General features: G+C 37.4%; 1 protein-coding gene across 21 annotated transcripts in view; it reads left to right on the forward strand.

Annotated features, from left to right (window-relative positions):
- The window catches only part of LOC128689421 (ankyrin-2), a 989,227-nt gene that overhangs the window by 695,803 nt on the left and 278,925 nt on the right, over positions 1–14,499 (forward strand). For all 21 annotated transcript variants that reach the window (XM_070086289.1, XM_070086299.1, XM_070086296.1 and 18 more), the window contains 2 exons: positions 4,943–5,083; positions 5,661–5,784. In XM_070086289.1, coding sequence (XP_069942390.1) covers positions 4,943–5,083; positions 5,661–5,784 — 265 coding nt within the window. The remainder of the gene's footprint in view (positions 1–4,942; positions 5,084–5,660; positions 5,785–14,499) is intronic.

Raw genomic sequence — 14,499 nt, forward strand, 5'->3', positions numbered from 1 at the left:
TAGTAAATTCGTAAGACAAGAACGCCCTTTAGTAAAACCGTGTTGAGATTCATTTATCAATTTATGCCTATCAAGATGGCTACGAATTGCGTTGATAATTATTGATTCCATAAATTTTCCCACTATGGTAGGTATGGTAGCCTGGCTGGCTGCCATACCTACCACATCTGATTTCTTACGATAAATGCTACTCATCTCGCCCTACATTAAGACTACAAATATTTTAAGATAAGTAATGAGTGTACTATATGTGTATTTTACTTTTTTATTGTTTTTAATGCCTAATTCTATTGCTAACTTAATATAAGTTAGTGTAAACTTGTCTAGTATTTACAGCCTCTCCTCACTTAGTGACATACTCGTTTACCGACGCCTCGTACTTATGATGGGCTCTCTGACCAGTATTTATACCTAAATAATGTATATTAGAGCTGATTTTCTCAATTCTGTTTATTACAATATACAGTACACTGCTGTATAAACATTTAAAAATATACCAGAAATGTTATAAATGGTGTAAAGGTGACATGAAAACAATATTAAAGATGGTTGACACAAATTCACTACCATTATAGTATGCTCCTTGTTTAGCGATGAATTCGTTTACCAATGGGGTCTTAGGTCCCTATCTCCGTCATTGAGTGAGGAGAGGCTGTATATGCACTTATAAGTGGAAAAAATGGCATTCCACTTTAAGGCAATTTTTGCTTTAACCCTTTCAGGGTCAACAGGCCCTCTCCTAAAATTTTTCAAAACAAAAAAAAAAATTTTTTTTCTTGTGAAATGATAGAGAATCTATTCTCGATCATAATGACACCAAAAGTATGAAATTTGATAGAAAACTTACGGAATTAGGCTCTTGCGAAGTTAGCTGTCTCGACGATGTTTACGCATTGGCGATTTCACCAGATTTGAGCCCTATTTTCGGCCAATTCCAATGTACCAGTCAACAAAAATCATAACTATTTCGCTAGAACTCCATTTTTTCTGTTGAATGAGTACAAGAAACCACCCATTTACCGATTTCAACTATCCAATAAAGAGGTCAGAAATTGGCAATTTTGCCAATTTCACATAAATTTCAAAAGATGCCAATTTCCAAATAGGGTCCAGAATAAACAAGACAGACATTCCTGGCACTAAAATAACATTTCCTCTGTTCATTAGTCATGTCCCCAGGCCTCTGTTACATTTCTTTTGCTTTCCACTTTGAATTTTTATTCTCACAAAAAATAGAAGATTTACTGTTATGCAGACTACTGCATTAGTGTAGAAATGGTATAAATAATATCAGCACACTTGTGAAAGAATATTAGACTCACCAGTTGACATGTATTGGATGCATGGCTTGATTTATTTACTTTTGAACTTTGGCAGAAATCAAACATTTCTGCTACTTTGAGCTCAATTTCAAGGTACTTTTCATTGTGAAACTAATAAAAATCATGTTAATTTCTGTACTATGTCTTCCATTCTATAAAATGAGACCAGGAAAGCTAGAATACAACCATAAATAGCATATGATAACACACTGCAAAGTCGCTGTTTTAAACCAAAAACATAGATGGATTTTTTTTTCTCATTATGCACTGTGTGCTGCAGGATTTTTTTTATACTGTGCACACTGACCACATAGACCCATTTGAAGCCACTAAAATTATTGAGTATGTATATACGTCCGAAACACTGGCTCGCAAGACATATATATATGACCAAAACAGTCAAGGGGTTAAAGTAATATTGAAATAGTTGGACAGGGAAATGCTAGAAAATAATGCTCCCAGCATGTTAGATTAAAATTGTTATGTGCACTGTGGTGGGGTTCCACATCTAATAAACATGTAGATAGGCTAGAACTTTTTTTTTTTAATTTACTTCAGTATGGCTTCAAAGGTAAACACTATGAGCACAAATGAAGGCCAATAGAGTTAGATATGCTCTCACGGGCTGATGACCCTTACGGGTTTAGCGTGTAGTTATGATTATAATCATAATCTCACTGGCTGATACAAGGGAAAGAAGAGACATAATAACCACATTAGATTATACAGGGCTGTAAAAAATTTCTTATCACCATCAACAAGGAGAACAGAAGACCATAACAATAAACTAAAACAATATAATTAGCCAAAGGTAGTAACATAGTGGTAAAATAATGGAATTGTACACAGATAGCCCTCACATGGGAGAATGAAACTTACAACGATATTTTAATCTGATTTGAACAGTTAACTAGTCACACACTGTCTTTTTATCCTTTAATAATGTAATGGGTTTCAAAAGGAGGTAATAATAGTTACAAGCACTGGAAACTTAAGTATATAATACAGTGGACCCTTGACCAACAATTTTAATCCATTCCAGAGAGCTTGTCCTTAGCCGAATTTATCGTTCGCTGAATTTATTTTCCCCATAAGAAATAATGGAAATCCAATTACATAATCCGTTTCAGACAGCAAAAAGTATTAAAAAAATAAAAAAATTTTTTACATGAAATATGCATTTCCCTACAAAGAAAACAATGAGAAATGCACAATAAATACATAAATAAATACTAAAATGACACTTACCTTTATAGAAGAGTATTGATGAGTGATGAGACACTGTTTTTCTTGAACATTCTGGGATTTTCAGAGTGATACATGAGTAAAGGCTTCACTTTGCAATCCCCACTAGCATTACAACAAAACAAGAAAGTTAGCCTGTCTTTCATAGGTGTGTATCCTGGGAGTGCCTTTTCCCCCTGAGTAATGTAGGTTCTGTTTGACATTTTCTTCCAGAACAGGCGTGTTTTGTCACAATTAAACACTTGTTGGGGTTGGAATTTTTCAGCTTCACCATGCCTTATCACACTGTGTATGCCACTACGATTCTTAAATCTCTCAAACCAACCTTTGCTGGCCTTAAATTCACCAATACGAGCACTAGTTCCAGGCATTTTTTCCTGTTCACCTGGGTGTTAGTTGACTGGTGTAGGTCGCATCCTGGGGGACAAGATTGAGGACCCCAGTGGAAATAAGTTAGACAGTCCTTCATGATGCACTGACTTTCTTGGGTTATCCTGGGTGGCTAGCCCTCTGGGGTTAATTGTTTCTCGTTAATTGTTTCTCGTTAAGCCACACCAACAACACTCTCTCCACATCTTCGAGTAGTACAGCTGACAGTGGTGCAGCAGCAGCTGACGGTGGTGCAGCAACAGCAGCAGCTGACAGTGGTACAGCAGTGGCTGACGGTGGTACAGCAGCAGCTGACAGTGGTACAGCAGCAGCTGATGGTGGTACAGCAGCAGCTGATGGTGGTACAGCAGCAACTGATGGTGGTATAACAGCAGCTGATGGTAGTACAGCAGCAGCTGACGGTGGTACAGCAGCAGCTGACGGTGGTACAGCAACAGCAGCAGCTGACGATGGTACAGCAGCAGCTGATGGTGATACAGCAGCAGCAGCTGATGGTGGTGCAGCAGCAGCTGATGGTGGTGCAGCAGCAGCTGATGGTGGTGCAGCAGCAGCTGATGGTGGTGCAGCAACAGCAGCAGCTGACCATGGCGCAGCAACAGCAGCAGCTGACCGTGGTACAGCAGCAGCTGATGGTGGTGCAGCAGCAGCTGACGGTGGTGCAGCAGCAGCTGACGGTGGTGCAACAGCAGCTGACAGTGGTACAGCAGCAACTGATGGTGGTACAGCAGCAGCTGACGGTGGTACAGCAACAGCAGCAGCTGACGGTGGTACAGCAGCAGCTGACAGTGATACAGCAGCAGCTGACAGTGGTGCAGCAGCAGCTGATGGTGGTACAGCAGCAACTGATGGTGGTACAACAGCAGCTGATGGTAGTACAGCAGCAGCTGACGGTGGTACAGCAGCAGCTGATGGTGGTGCAGAAACAGCAGCAGCTGATGGTGGTACAGCAGCAGCTGACGGTGGTACAGCGGCAGCTGACGGTGGTACAGCGGCAGCTGACGGTGGTACAGCAGCAGCTGATGGTGGTGCAGAAACAGCAGCAGCTGATGGTGGTACAGCAGCAGCTGACGGTGGTACAGCAGCAGCTGACGGTGGTACAGCGGCAGCTGACGGTGGTGTAGCAACAGCTGACTGTGGTACGATAGTATTTTGATAGTATTTCTCACCCTTTTTGACACAGGGCTGGCACTAGAAGCTTTCTTTGGGCCCAAGGTGGCTTAATTAGCAGTTACAAGCACTAAAAACAATGGAATAATACAAAATATATCGCTTGTATGCGTGAAACCGTCCACCCTGGCTTGTAAACAATGGCACTAGCTGAAGGCAGGGCAGCTGAGGTGCTCAAACTGGATGGACAGGCTGACTCGTTTGGGACGAATGTCCTTACCTGAGTTTATCATCGTTGGTCAAGCCAATATTTTTACTCAAAAACGCATCGTTGCTGGAATTTATCGTTAGTCGATGCCATCGTTGGTCGAGGGTCCACTGTAGTAAAAAATTAAATATCAGACATAGAACACCACAAGCTTTGCTTTGCTCCTGCACCACTCTTGCTCATATTCTTTATTTACTGTTATTATTAACAGTCACTTACAGACACTTGAGGAGGATTGGATTTGAAAAAGACCTGCTAGAAAGGCCTGCTGAAGTGTTTTTTCATTCTTATATTCTAATTTTTTTCATACAATCATACTATCTCACACTCTCTTAATCTCTATCTCACTCCCATTATTTCTCACTCCCATTATTTCTCACTCCCATACACTCTCACTCATTCTCATAGTTTCTAATTCTCTGAAACTCTCTCATTCTCATTACCCTCTCCCCTCCCTCTCCTTTCCCTCCTCCCCTTCCTTCCATTCTTCCTTGTTCCTTCCTTTCCTACACCATTACATATGCTCAGCCATGTCATGATGTAATCCAGTTCAGGCTAAAATGCCAGTAAATGCTCTATATAATTATTTACTGTCTTTTGCAAAACATAGGTGATGACACAATGCTAGGTGACCAGTCTTACCGCTACCTCACCGTGGATGAGATGAAGTCCCTTGGTGATGATTCTCTTCCCATTGATGTCACCAAGGATGAGAAGATGGATATATCTTTCATCAGCAATTCTATGGCAGGTGAGTTAAAAAATAATTTATGAGTTGCACAGAGAACTGTCAAGACGAGCAATGGTGAGCCTATGATGATGCTTTTTAGGGCACTAGTTTTCTCCAGGCTGGAATGTTGCTGTATAATAATGGCCCTCTTTGAGGGAGCTATTAGTATACATACAGAGAACTTTCACTGCCTGCATATATTCAGTCAAACATCTAACTACTGTGAGCGTTTGAATTCCCTTGGAACTTACCTGGAGGGTGTTCCAAGGATCAACGCCCCTGCGGCCCGGTCCATGACCAGGTCACGAGGAAGCCATGCATGTACTCAACTAATTGTAATCACCTAATTGTGGTTGCAGGGGTCGAGACTCGGCTCCTGGCCTGCCTCTTCACTGATCACTACGTGTGTCCATGTGTGCACGCATGTGTGTGTATATATAACACTGAAGTTCACAGTGTGAAAAAAAAAATAATTTCTAGTACCTGAAGGATTTATACTGTTATCTTAATATATAAAAATGATGCTTATGTTCATGAATTTATAAGAATAAATACATATGCTAACCACTATATCTTCTTTTCCTTTTATCTTTTCTAGCTCCTCCAGTTGCTCCAGCTGATCAGCTTAGCCCACAGCATCAGAAAGAGCAGCAGTATGCCCAGTTCACTGGGCATTATCCATCAGACAATGTTGATGTTGCCAAAACAACAATTCTTGCTGGGTATGTTATTCGAGTGTTTTTTATGTGTTTATTTTCATTCTGGAGGTGCTACATTACAATATATGAAATGCAAATGAGCATTTCCTGTCCATAAGATATACCTTTTCCTTTATTTTAAGTTTTTTCTCTGCCCATTGAAGGGACCTCGTATATAGCATGGGAACATTAAGCCTTATATTGTTATAAAAGAATTTCATAAGTAAAATGATTTCTATTTACATTGAAAATGAATGTGAATATTGTGTAAAATTTAAAGTTTTAAATGTAAAATAAAATTTTTTGTGCATTAATTCAGAATCACTCTTGAGTCAGCTGAAGAATTAAACATTATCTAAATGAATAATAATAATAATAATAATAATTAATAATAATAATAATAATAATAATAATAATAATAATAATAATAATAATAATAATAATAATAATAATATACACAAAAAGTAAAAAGGGAAGTTACAAAAGCCTATTTTTAAAAACTGATAGGTGTTATGTCATACAAGTATCTTTGCTCTTCTCTGCCATGGCCACATTCAAGTCAAGTTAAAATAAATGAAGTGTTTGGAAAAACATATGTATATGTGTTTTAAGTGAGGTTAGTTCACATTAATGTGTGTAATAACATTTGAGAACGTTTAGAGATTTGTCACCAGACATGTCACTGTAATTTTGTATTTTTAGTAAGCTGTTTGTAGCTATGAGAGCAGAGCTATGAGCTGTGATCCCAGTATCCTCTTCAGTAATTAAATTTTCACTGGTTGAAGCACTGTCACGAAGGTTAAATTATAAGGTTAGACTGAGATAAATATATTTCACAGTGCTGGAGTAACAAAACAATGCAGGGGACATGAAAAATGATAGGGTGATACCAGCAAGATGTAGAAAAAGGCACTTACAGTTCTGAACCGTACATAAGTATCTTTTTCAACAACACGGGACATCTCACATTAGATATTACAATCTGAGGTAGTGGTAAGGTGGGCAGAGATGACTAAATGAAAGAAAAAACAGAACTAGAAATAAAACAGAAAATAATCACCCACATATGATGAAAAGATATAAAAGATAAGTGTTCAGCATGAGAGTGGTAGTAAGTGGAATGTACATGGAGAGGACACAGTGGAGGCAAAATCTATCCATGATTTCAACTGTAAATATAACTGAACTTGTGGAGTTAGATGGGGCATTGCTCAAGTCAGCAAATGATGCTGGTGACATGTGGCTCAGGAGCTGGAGCTTGATATCTATGAACATTAGGTGAGTACATACCTAAGCATGCACACAGACTGAAAAACAACTAATTTAATATTACCTGGTAGGTTCCCCGACCTACAGTGGATTACTTTTGATAATTAGGTACTTGATAAAATAAATAAGTTGCTGCAAACTGTTATAATAAAAAAATATATATATTTATGTACTTTATATATAATGCCTCTTACTTGCAATTGAAAAAGTTGAAAATTATCACCAAGCAAATTAAGTGACAAACTTATGAACCAGACCTTGGGGCTAAAATAATGGAGAGCCTGTTGCTGGTTCCTGAAAATTTCATTGACCTTCAGTTCAAAGATATTTCATGGTTAACTAAGGGGGATGATCTATGAGGAGAGGCTGATGGAATTAGACGTAACGACATTAGATAAGGTAGACAGGGATTGATAAGGTAGACAGGAATAGGCTGTTTGACAGGTGAGAAATGGGAACTCAGGGATGCCATTGGAAATTAGTCACAGGTGAGCTACAGGGATGTTAGGAAGTATTTCCTCAATCTCAGAGTGGTCGGGAAGTGAAATGAGGTTTTAAGAGCTCGTTTGATAGGCCCAAAGGCTAAGAGGAAGTGAATCTGGCAAGTGGCAAGTTGAGAGGCAGGGCTAAGAACTGAGTCTTGACCCCTGCGACCACAAATAAGTTAGCAGTAATAGGAGAGTACACATACACACACCCTTACTCTTGCTATAAATTTACACTTGACATAATTGTAGTACACATTGTATATAGTATATTAAAGATAGGAAGGCTCGGCAGTACTGCAGGATAAGGAAGAGATAGTGAAATAGAGAGACATGCAGGAATGGAATGGAGGGAAGAGAGAGGCTGTATAAGGGTGATATACATTTTTTTTTCTAAGATTATTTTGTAAAATTGTAGTGTGAGATATACTACTATAAAGAGATCAGGTATGTCTTCCTTGATTACCCATGTGTCATCTCAAAATCATATCTTGTTGTTTATTCCACAATAATCAGAACCATGTATCATGTATCCTCATCATATTTTTTTGTATGTAAATTTTATTCCTAAATTAAGACTTTAAGATAATGTTTAGACTGGCAGAATATAAATTTAATTTGTGTTGAGCCTCTAACATGGTAGGACCTGACTAAAATTTGCATCTTGGTGTTAAGGTATTATGCTGATGTCCAGGAATAACATTTATGCTCTAATTTTCTTCAGATTTCAGGCATTAGGGTTAATTTTTAAATATATAATGTATTGTAAGCCTGCTTTTGGAGTTTAGGGGATTAGGTAATTTTTATGCTATGACTTTAATACCATAACTGTGTATACAAATATAATTGCTGGTGGGAGCTACACACAATTTTGCTAAAACTTTGTGATCAGCTTTTTAATGTGCTTTGTGGGATTAGGTGTCTGTGAATATATTGTATTGTACATATATATACAGATAATATATTTGGCTAATGAAACTTTGAACATACAGTATTACATATATAATACTGTAATGAAAAAAAATACCATTAACCTCTTCTGCACAGTGACATAATTTAAACAGTATTAAACACCATGATCTGTGGATAATGATTTTCAGTAGCATTTGACATGTACAGTATAATGCTGACATGAAATTAAGACACATGTGCAACATGTGTTTCACATGTGCCTTAATTTCATCTTGTTGGTATTGTATACCATTCTTGTACATTGCTTACATAAACCATTTACAGTACTGTTAGCAGCACTCTTTTTGTATACTGATGTTTAATTATATAAAACATGTAAATGACTGCAAACAAACACAGTACTAAATAGGGATATCTGAATAATGTCAGTGTTGCTGTATTTCTAAAGATTTCATGGTGAAAGCAGAAAAATTAATTAGTAATGGAATCATGATTTATTATGGCTGAAGTATGGCTTAGCTGACAAGTGATTTAAAGGACACATTTAGTAAAAGGAGACCTTTATTAATATGATATTTCAACTACATGAGGTTTTACTAGGTTCAGTATATAAAATATCAAAACAGGTGAGATATATACAGTATGTGGTACTGAGAAGTGGTGGGGTCAGGTGCTGGGTGAGGTTGAGATCAAAGGAGGGTAATATGTCCCATCCCAATGTGGGTGAGGCGACCTCTCAGGTGTATGTGAGGTGAAGGGTCAGTCAGATGAGTGTAAGGTTCATGGCAATGGAGATCAGGTTACTATTGCTTGTGGTTTAAATTACAAGGTAATCTGGTAATTTTTTTTGTGTGTTGTTTGAGAATGGTTTCAGCAATGGGTTTAGCTAAACTGTACTTTCCTCTATTCTGTGTGATGGTAATAATGTGTAACTGCTGATTCAAGACATGACTTCCTGTCTCAGTTGCTTGTCTAGTGCAAACAGGATAAACATTGAGGGACTTGAATATCTTACTACAAGAACACAGGTATGCCAGTACGGGTGGGCCCCACTTATACAGCCGGTTAGGTTCCGGGCTACTACTGTTAAGAAAAATCGCTGTAAAGTGAAACATGACCTCCTTTTCACTTTCAGATACATATAAAAGCCTGATAACATGTTTACACTATCATATATTAAGTGAGCAATAGAGTTAGACCTTAAAATATTTTCATCCTTAGCTTACAGTGAGTGGTGAATATATTTATTGTAGGAAGTCTGAATAAATGAAGAATGAGTATAATAGAAAACCATTGCATTACTGAATTGCTGTGAAACAAACTCTGTACAGTGGGGCCCTCCTGTATAAAGGATGACACACACACTGTGTACATAGTATACAGAAACACACATGAGCATCTCATGAACTTCAAACAAGACCATCTGTTGTACCAGAAAAGCAATAGAGAGAGGCAGTTATGTTTTGAATTATCAGCTATGCATGTCTGTAACACCATCAGAAAAAGAAGTACATATTAGTCAAACTCATCACAAAACAGCACAAATTACCAAGGTCTGTCCTTGTGACTCAGGCCACATGCAACACTACCTGACTTCAATTGATATGGGCCTTACCTGCATCTGACCAAACCCTTCACTTCACTCTTACCTGACAGATCACCTTACTTACACCAGATGAGAATTCTCACCTTTTTCTGACTTCAACCTTGCCCAGCACCTAACCCTCACCACTTCTCACCACCATATGCAGTAGACATCATATATATATGCAAGCACATAAACTCACCACACAGATAATGAGAACATGCACCATAAATTATTGTTTTAAACATAAAATACTGAAATGTTTATAGGTTACTCACCTAACCTAGTATTTTGTAGGATTACCTTTCCTCTTGCTGCGCTCCTTACATCTGCTAGGCACTGATAAGGCTAAGATATGGAGGATAGAAGAGTCAGTACCCTCCCACACCTGCTTAATGGTACTCAAGAATTTTGGGATAGTGGACATGTCTGTGACACAAAGCTTACGCTTAATCAGGGGTTCCATATGTTTTCTGTTGACTGGCACGATGAGTTATTGGGCCAGTCACTTTTTTGATATTTTATGTACATAACAGAGCCTCGTATAGATGGAATGTCATCTTAATAATGGCTTCCATTTACTCTGTGTCTCTTTAACCATGATCATTATTACTGCATCACAATTACTCTGGTGCCACCTGTACTGGATGGAGCAAGACTTTTACACCAAAAATGTTATCCATGGAGGCAAAGAAGGGAATGTATGAAAGTATATTGGTACCAACACTCTTATATGGACGTGAGGCTTGAGTTGTAAATGCTGCAGCGAGGAGGTGGCTGGAGGCAGTGGAGATGTCCTGTCTAAGGGCAATGTGTGGTGTAAATATTATGCAGAGAATTTGGAGTGTGGAAATTAGGAGAAGGTGTGGAGTTAATAAAAATATTAATCAGAAGGCTGAACTGGGGTTGTTGAGGTGGTTTGGTCATTTAGAGAGAATGGATTAAAGTAGAATGACTTGGAGAGCGTATAAATCTGTAAGGGAAGGAAGGCAGGGTAGGGGTCGTCCTTGAAAAGGTTGGAGGGAGGGGGTAAAAGAGGTTGATCTTTAAGCAAGCATGCATGAGCGTGTTAGATAGGAGTGAATGGAGACAAATGGTTTTTGGAACCTGACGAACTGGTAGAGTGTGAGTAGGGTAATATTTGGTGAAGGGATTTAGGGAAACCAGTGATTTTTATATAGCTGGACTTGAATACTGGAAATGGGAAGTATAATGCCTGCACTTTAAAGGAGGGATTTGAGATATTGGCAATTTGGAGGGATATGTTATATATCTTTATATGTGCTTCTAAACTGTTGTATCTGGGCACCTCTGCAAAGACAGTGATTATGTATGAGTGAGGTGAAAATGTTGAATGGTGATGAAAGTATTTTCTTTTTTTTTTTTCTTCTTTTTGGGTCACCCTGCCTTAGTGGGAGATGGCTGACTTGTTAAAAAAAAAAACTCTACAGTGGGATAGAGCTATACTGGATGGAAGAAGTCTACTCACATCAAGATCCATATATTGAGGTAGAACTACAATAGATGGAACATGACTACCATACTGATACCAATGCCATACAATGAGCTGAAGCTCTTCTGGACAGAACAAGAATATTTACATCAAATACACCAACATGGACTGGATCGGTACTGGACTTGCAATAAAATTAATCAGTACTGAACTCGTGAAGGGAATCATCAGATTAAAACAACCCAAATAGTCTTAACTTCTTTTCTCTTTGTCAGTATACATAACCTTAAAAACCAATGCTATGTTTGCAGCTTGTACAGAAACCCATATTAAAAAATTTTTTGACGCTGAAGGATTCCAAAATATGTGATGTGCATAGGTGATAGATTTTATTTCATCTGGTTAAAGTAGGGAAGAGCCAGAGGAGTGTGTGGAAAAAGGCAGTGGGTATAGCAGAATTAAAAATGATGAAACGACTGGAATGGATGGAATTGAGAGATGGTGATATAATTTTGGAGCAGTTATGGTTGTTTACCTGGTTAATATATATGTATGAAAAAAGGGAAGGCATCTGAAGATTAGCAGATAGCAAGTACACTTCCTTTGTATAATGGAAAAAGGAGGATAAGAGAGTGCAAGACTTATAGAGGAATAAGAAAATAATAAAAAATCAGATATTTCTGCTACTTTGAGCCCTGTTTCAAGCTACTGCCTGGCCTGAAACTGACTGAAAAATTGCTTTTATTTCAGTATTATGTCTTCCAGTCTATCCATTGATACCAAGTAACAGCCAGTAAAACCAGAAGTGTATTTCAAAGTCGCTATTTTAAACCAAACAAAAGGTCAGGGGTTTACTTGTCCCATCATGTACTGCAAGGGGCAGAGATTTTTTTTATACTGTGCACACTCACCCATGCCAGGACACTGTCCTGGTGAATATTATATATACATACCATATAGACCCATTCTCTCATTTCTAGACCAAAATTTACCACTCACAGCATATTGGAGGGTGCTGTGCTTAAAATGTAGATCTTCGTAAGTGACATTGGCATCAGTAACATAGCTCTTCTTAAGAATCAGTTAAAGGTGTCAGTAACTGGCAGATGTTTTGCTCAACATTATACAATATCAAGCCAGTATGGTACCATTTGTAATTACAGTATATGCAGCAAAAAAAAAAAATGAGTGCTTTTAAAAGTTCTTCATAAAGCTTGTTGAATTATGTGAGAAAGATATGAAAAGAAAATACTCTTATGTGGAAAAGAACAATACAGTTAACCCTCTGACTGTTTCGGTCGTATATATATGTTTTACGAGCCACCGTTTTTGACGTATATATACTTACAAATTCTAGTGGCTTCAGATCAAGCAGGATAAAGCTGGTATACCCACATGTGAGAGAATGGGTCTGTGTGGTCAGTGTGCACCATATAAAAAAATCCTGCAGCACGCAGTGCATAATGCCGACTTTGAGGTCTATTTTTGTATAATATTTACAGTTGTATTCTCATTTTCATGGTCTCATTTGATAGAATGGAAAACATATTATAGAAATAGAGGTGATTTTGATTGGTTTTACTATAAAAAGAATCTGGAAATGGAGCTCAAAGTAAGGGAAATGTTTGATTTTTGCCGATGTTCAAAAGTAAACAAATGATGTCATTGTCTAATAAATGTCCAACTAGCCATTCTGATATGCAGTCATGAATGGGTTGACATTATTTATACAATTATTACAATATTGCAATAGTCTGCATAGCAGTAAATCTTCTATTTTTTGTTTGAATAAAAATTCAAAATAGAAAGCAAGAGTAATATCAGAGGGGCCTGGAGACGTGACTGATGAACAAAGAAAATGTTATTTTAGAGCCAGGAATGTCTGCATTGTTCATTCTGGACCCTATTTTGAAATTGTCATATTTTTTAATTTTTGTGAAATTGGCCAAATTGCAAATTTCTGACCATGTTATTTGATAGTTGAAATCGGTAAATGGGCAGTTTCTTGTACTCAGTCAATAGAAAAAAATGGAGTTCTAAAGAAATAGCTATGAGTTTGGTCGGCTGGAACAATGGAATTAGCTGAAAATAGGGCTCAAAGTGGGCGAAATCACCAATTCGTAAATATCGCTGAGGTCGCTAACTTCATGAGAGTGTAATTCCGTCAGTTTTCCATCAAATTTTGTTCTTTTGGTGTCTGTACCATCGGGAAAAGATTCTCTATCATTTCAAAAGATTTTTTTTTTTTTTTAATTTTTGCAATACCAGGAGACACCTCAGGATTTGGGGCTGCGACAATCAAGGGGTTAATATTTAACACTAATAGAAGTTAACAATGATTTAACACTAATGCAACAAATAATTATGCAGATGAGAGTTTTTTTTCCACAAATTTTCACAGGCTAAGAGCTCTTATCTTAACCCCTTGAGGGTCCAAGGCCCAAATCTGAAGTGGTGCCCCAGTGTCCAAGAATTTTCAAAAAAAAAGTTTGTTATTTTTTCTTATGAAATGGTAGAGAATCTTTTTGTGAAGGTAATAAAACAAAAAGTATGAAATTTGATGGAAAATTGACGAAATTATGCTCTCGTGAATTTTGATGTGTCAATGATATTTACGAATCGGCGATTTTGCCGACTTTGACTCCCATTTTAGGCCAGTTACATTATTCCAGTCAACCAAATTCTTAGCTATTTCACTAGTATTACTTCTATTCTATCGATTGAGCACAAGAAATCAGCAAGTCAACTGTTTCAACTACAAATTAAAGTGATCGGAAATTGTTAATTTGGCCAATTTAACACAAAGTTCAAAATATTCCAATTTCAAAATAGGGTCCAGAATAAACAATGTAGGTATTCCTGGAACTAAACTAACATTTCCTCTGTTCATTAGTTACGTTTTGAGGCTTTACAAATAAATTCCATTTTGATTTTTTATTCACATAATGAATTTTTATTCACACCAAAAAATAGAAGATTTACTGTTATGCAATACTGTAATAATTGTATAAATATCATCACCATATTTGTGAATG

The sequence above is a fragment of the Cherax quadricarinatus genome, chromosome 18, assembly GCF_038502225.1.
Source record: "Cherax quadricarinatus isolate ZL_2023a chromosome 18, ASM3850222v1, whole genome shotgun sequence".
Taxonomy (NCBI): domain Eukaryota; kingdom Metazoa; phylum Arthropoda; class Malacostraca; order Decapoda; family Parastacidae; genus Cherax; species Cherax quadricarinatus.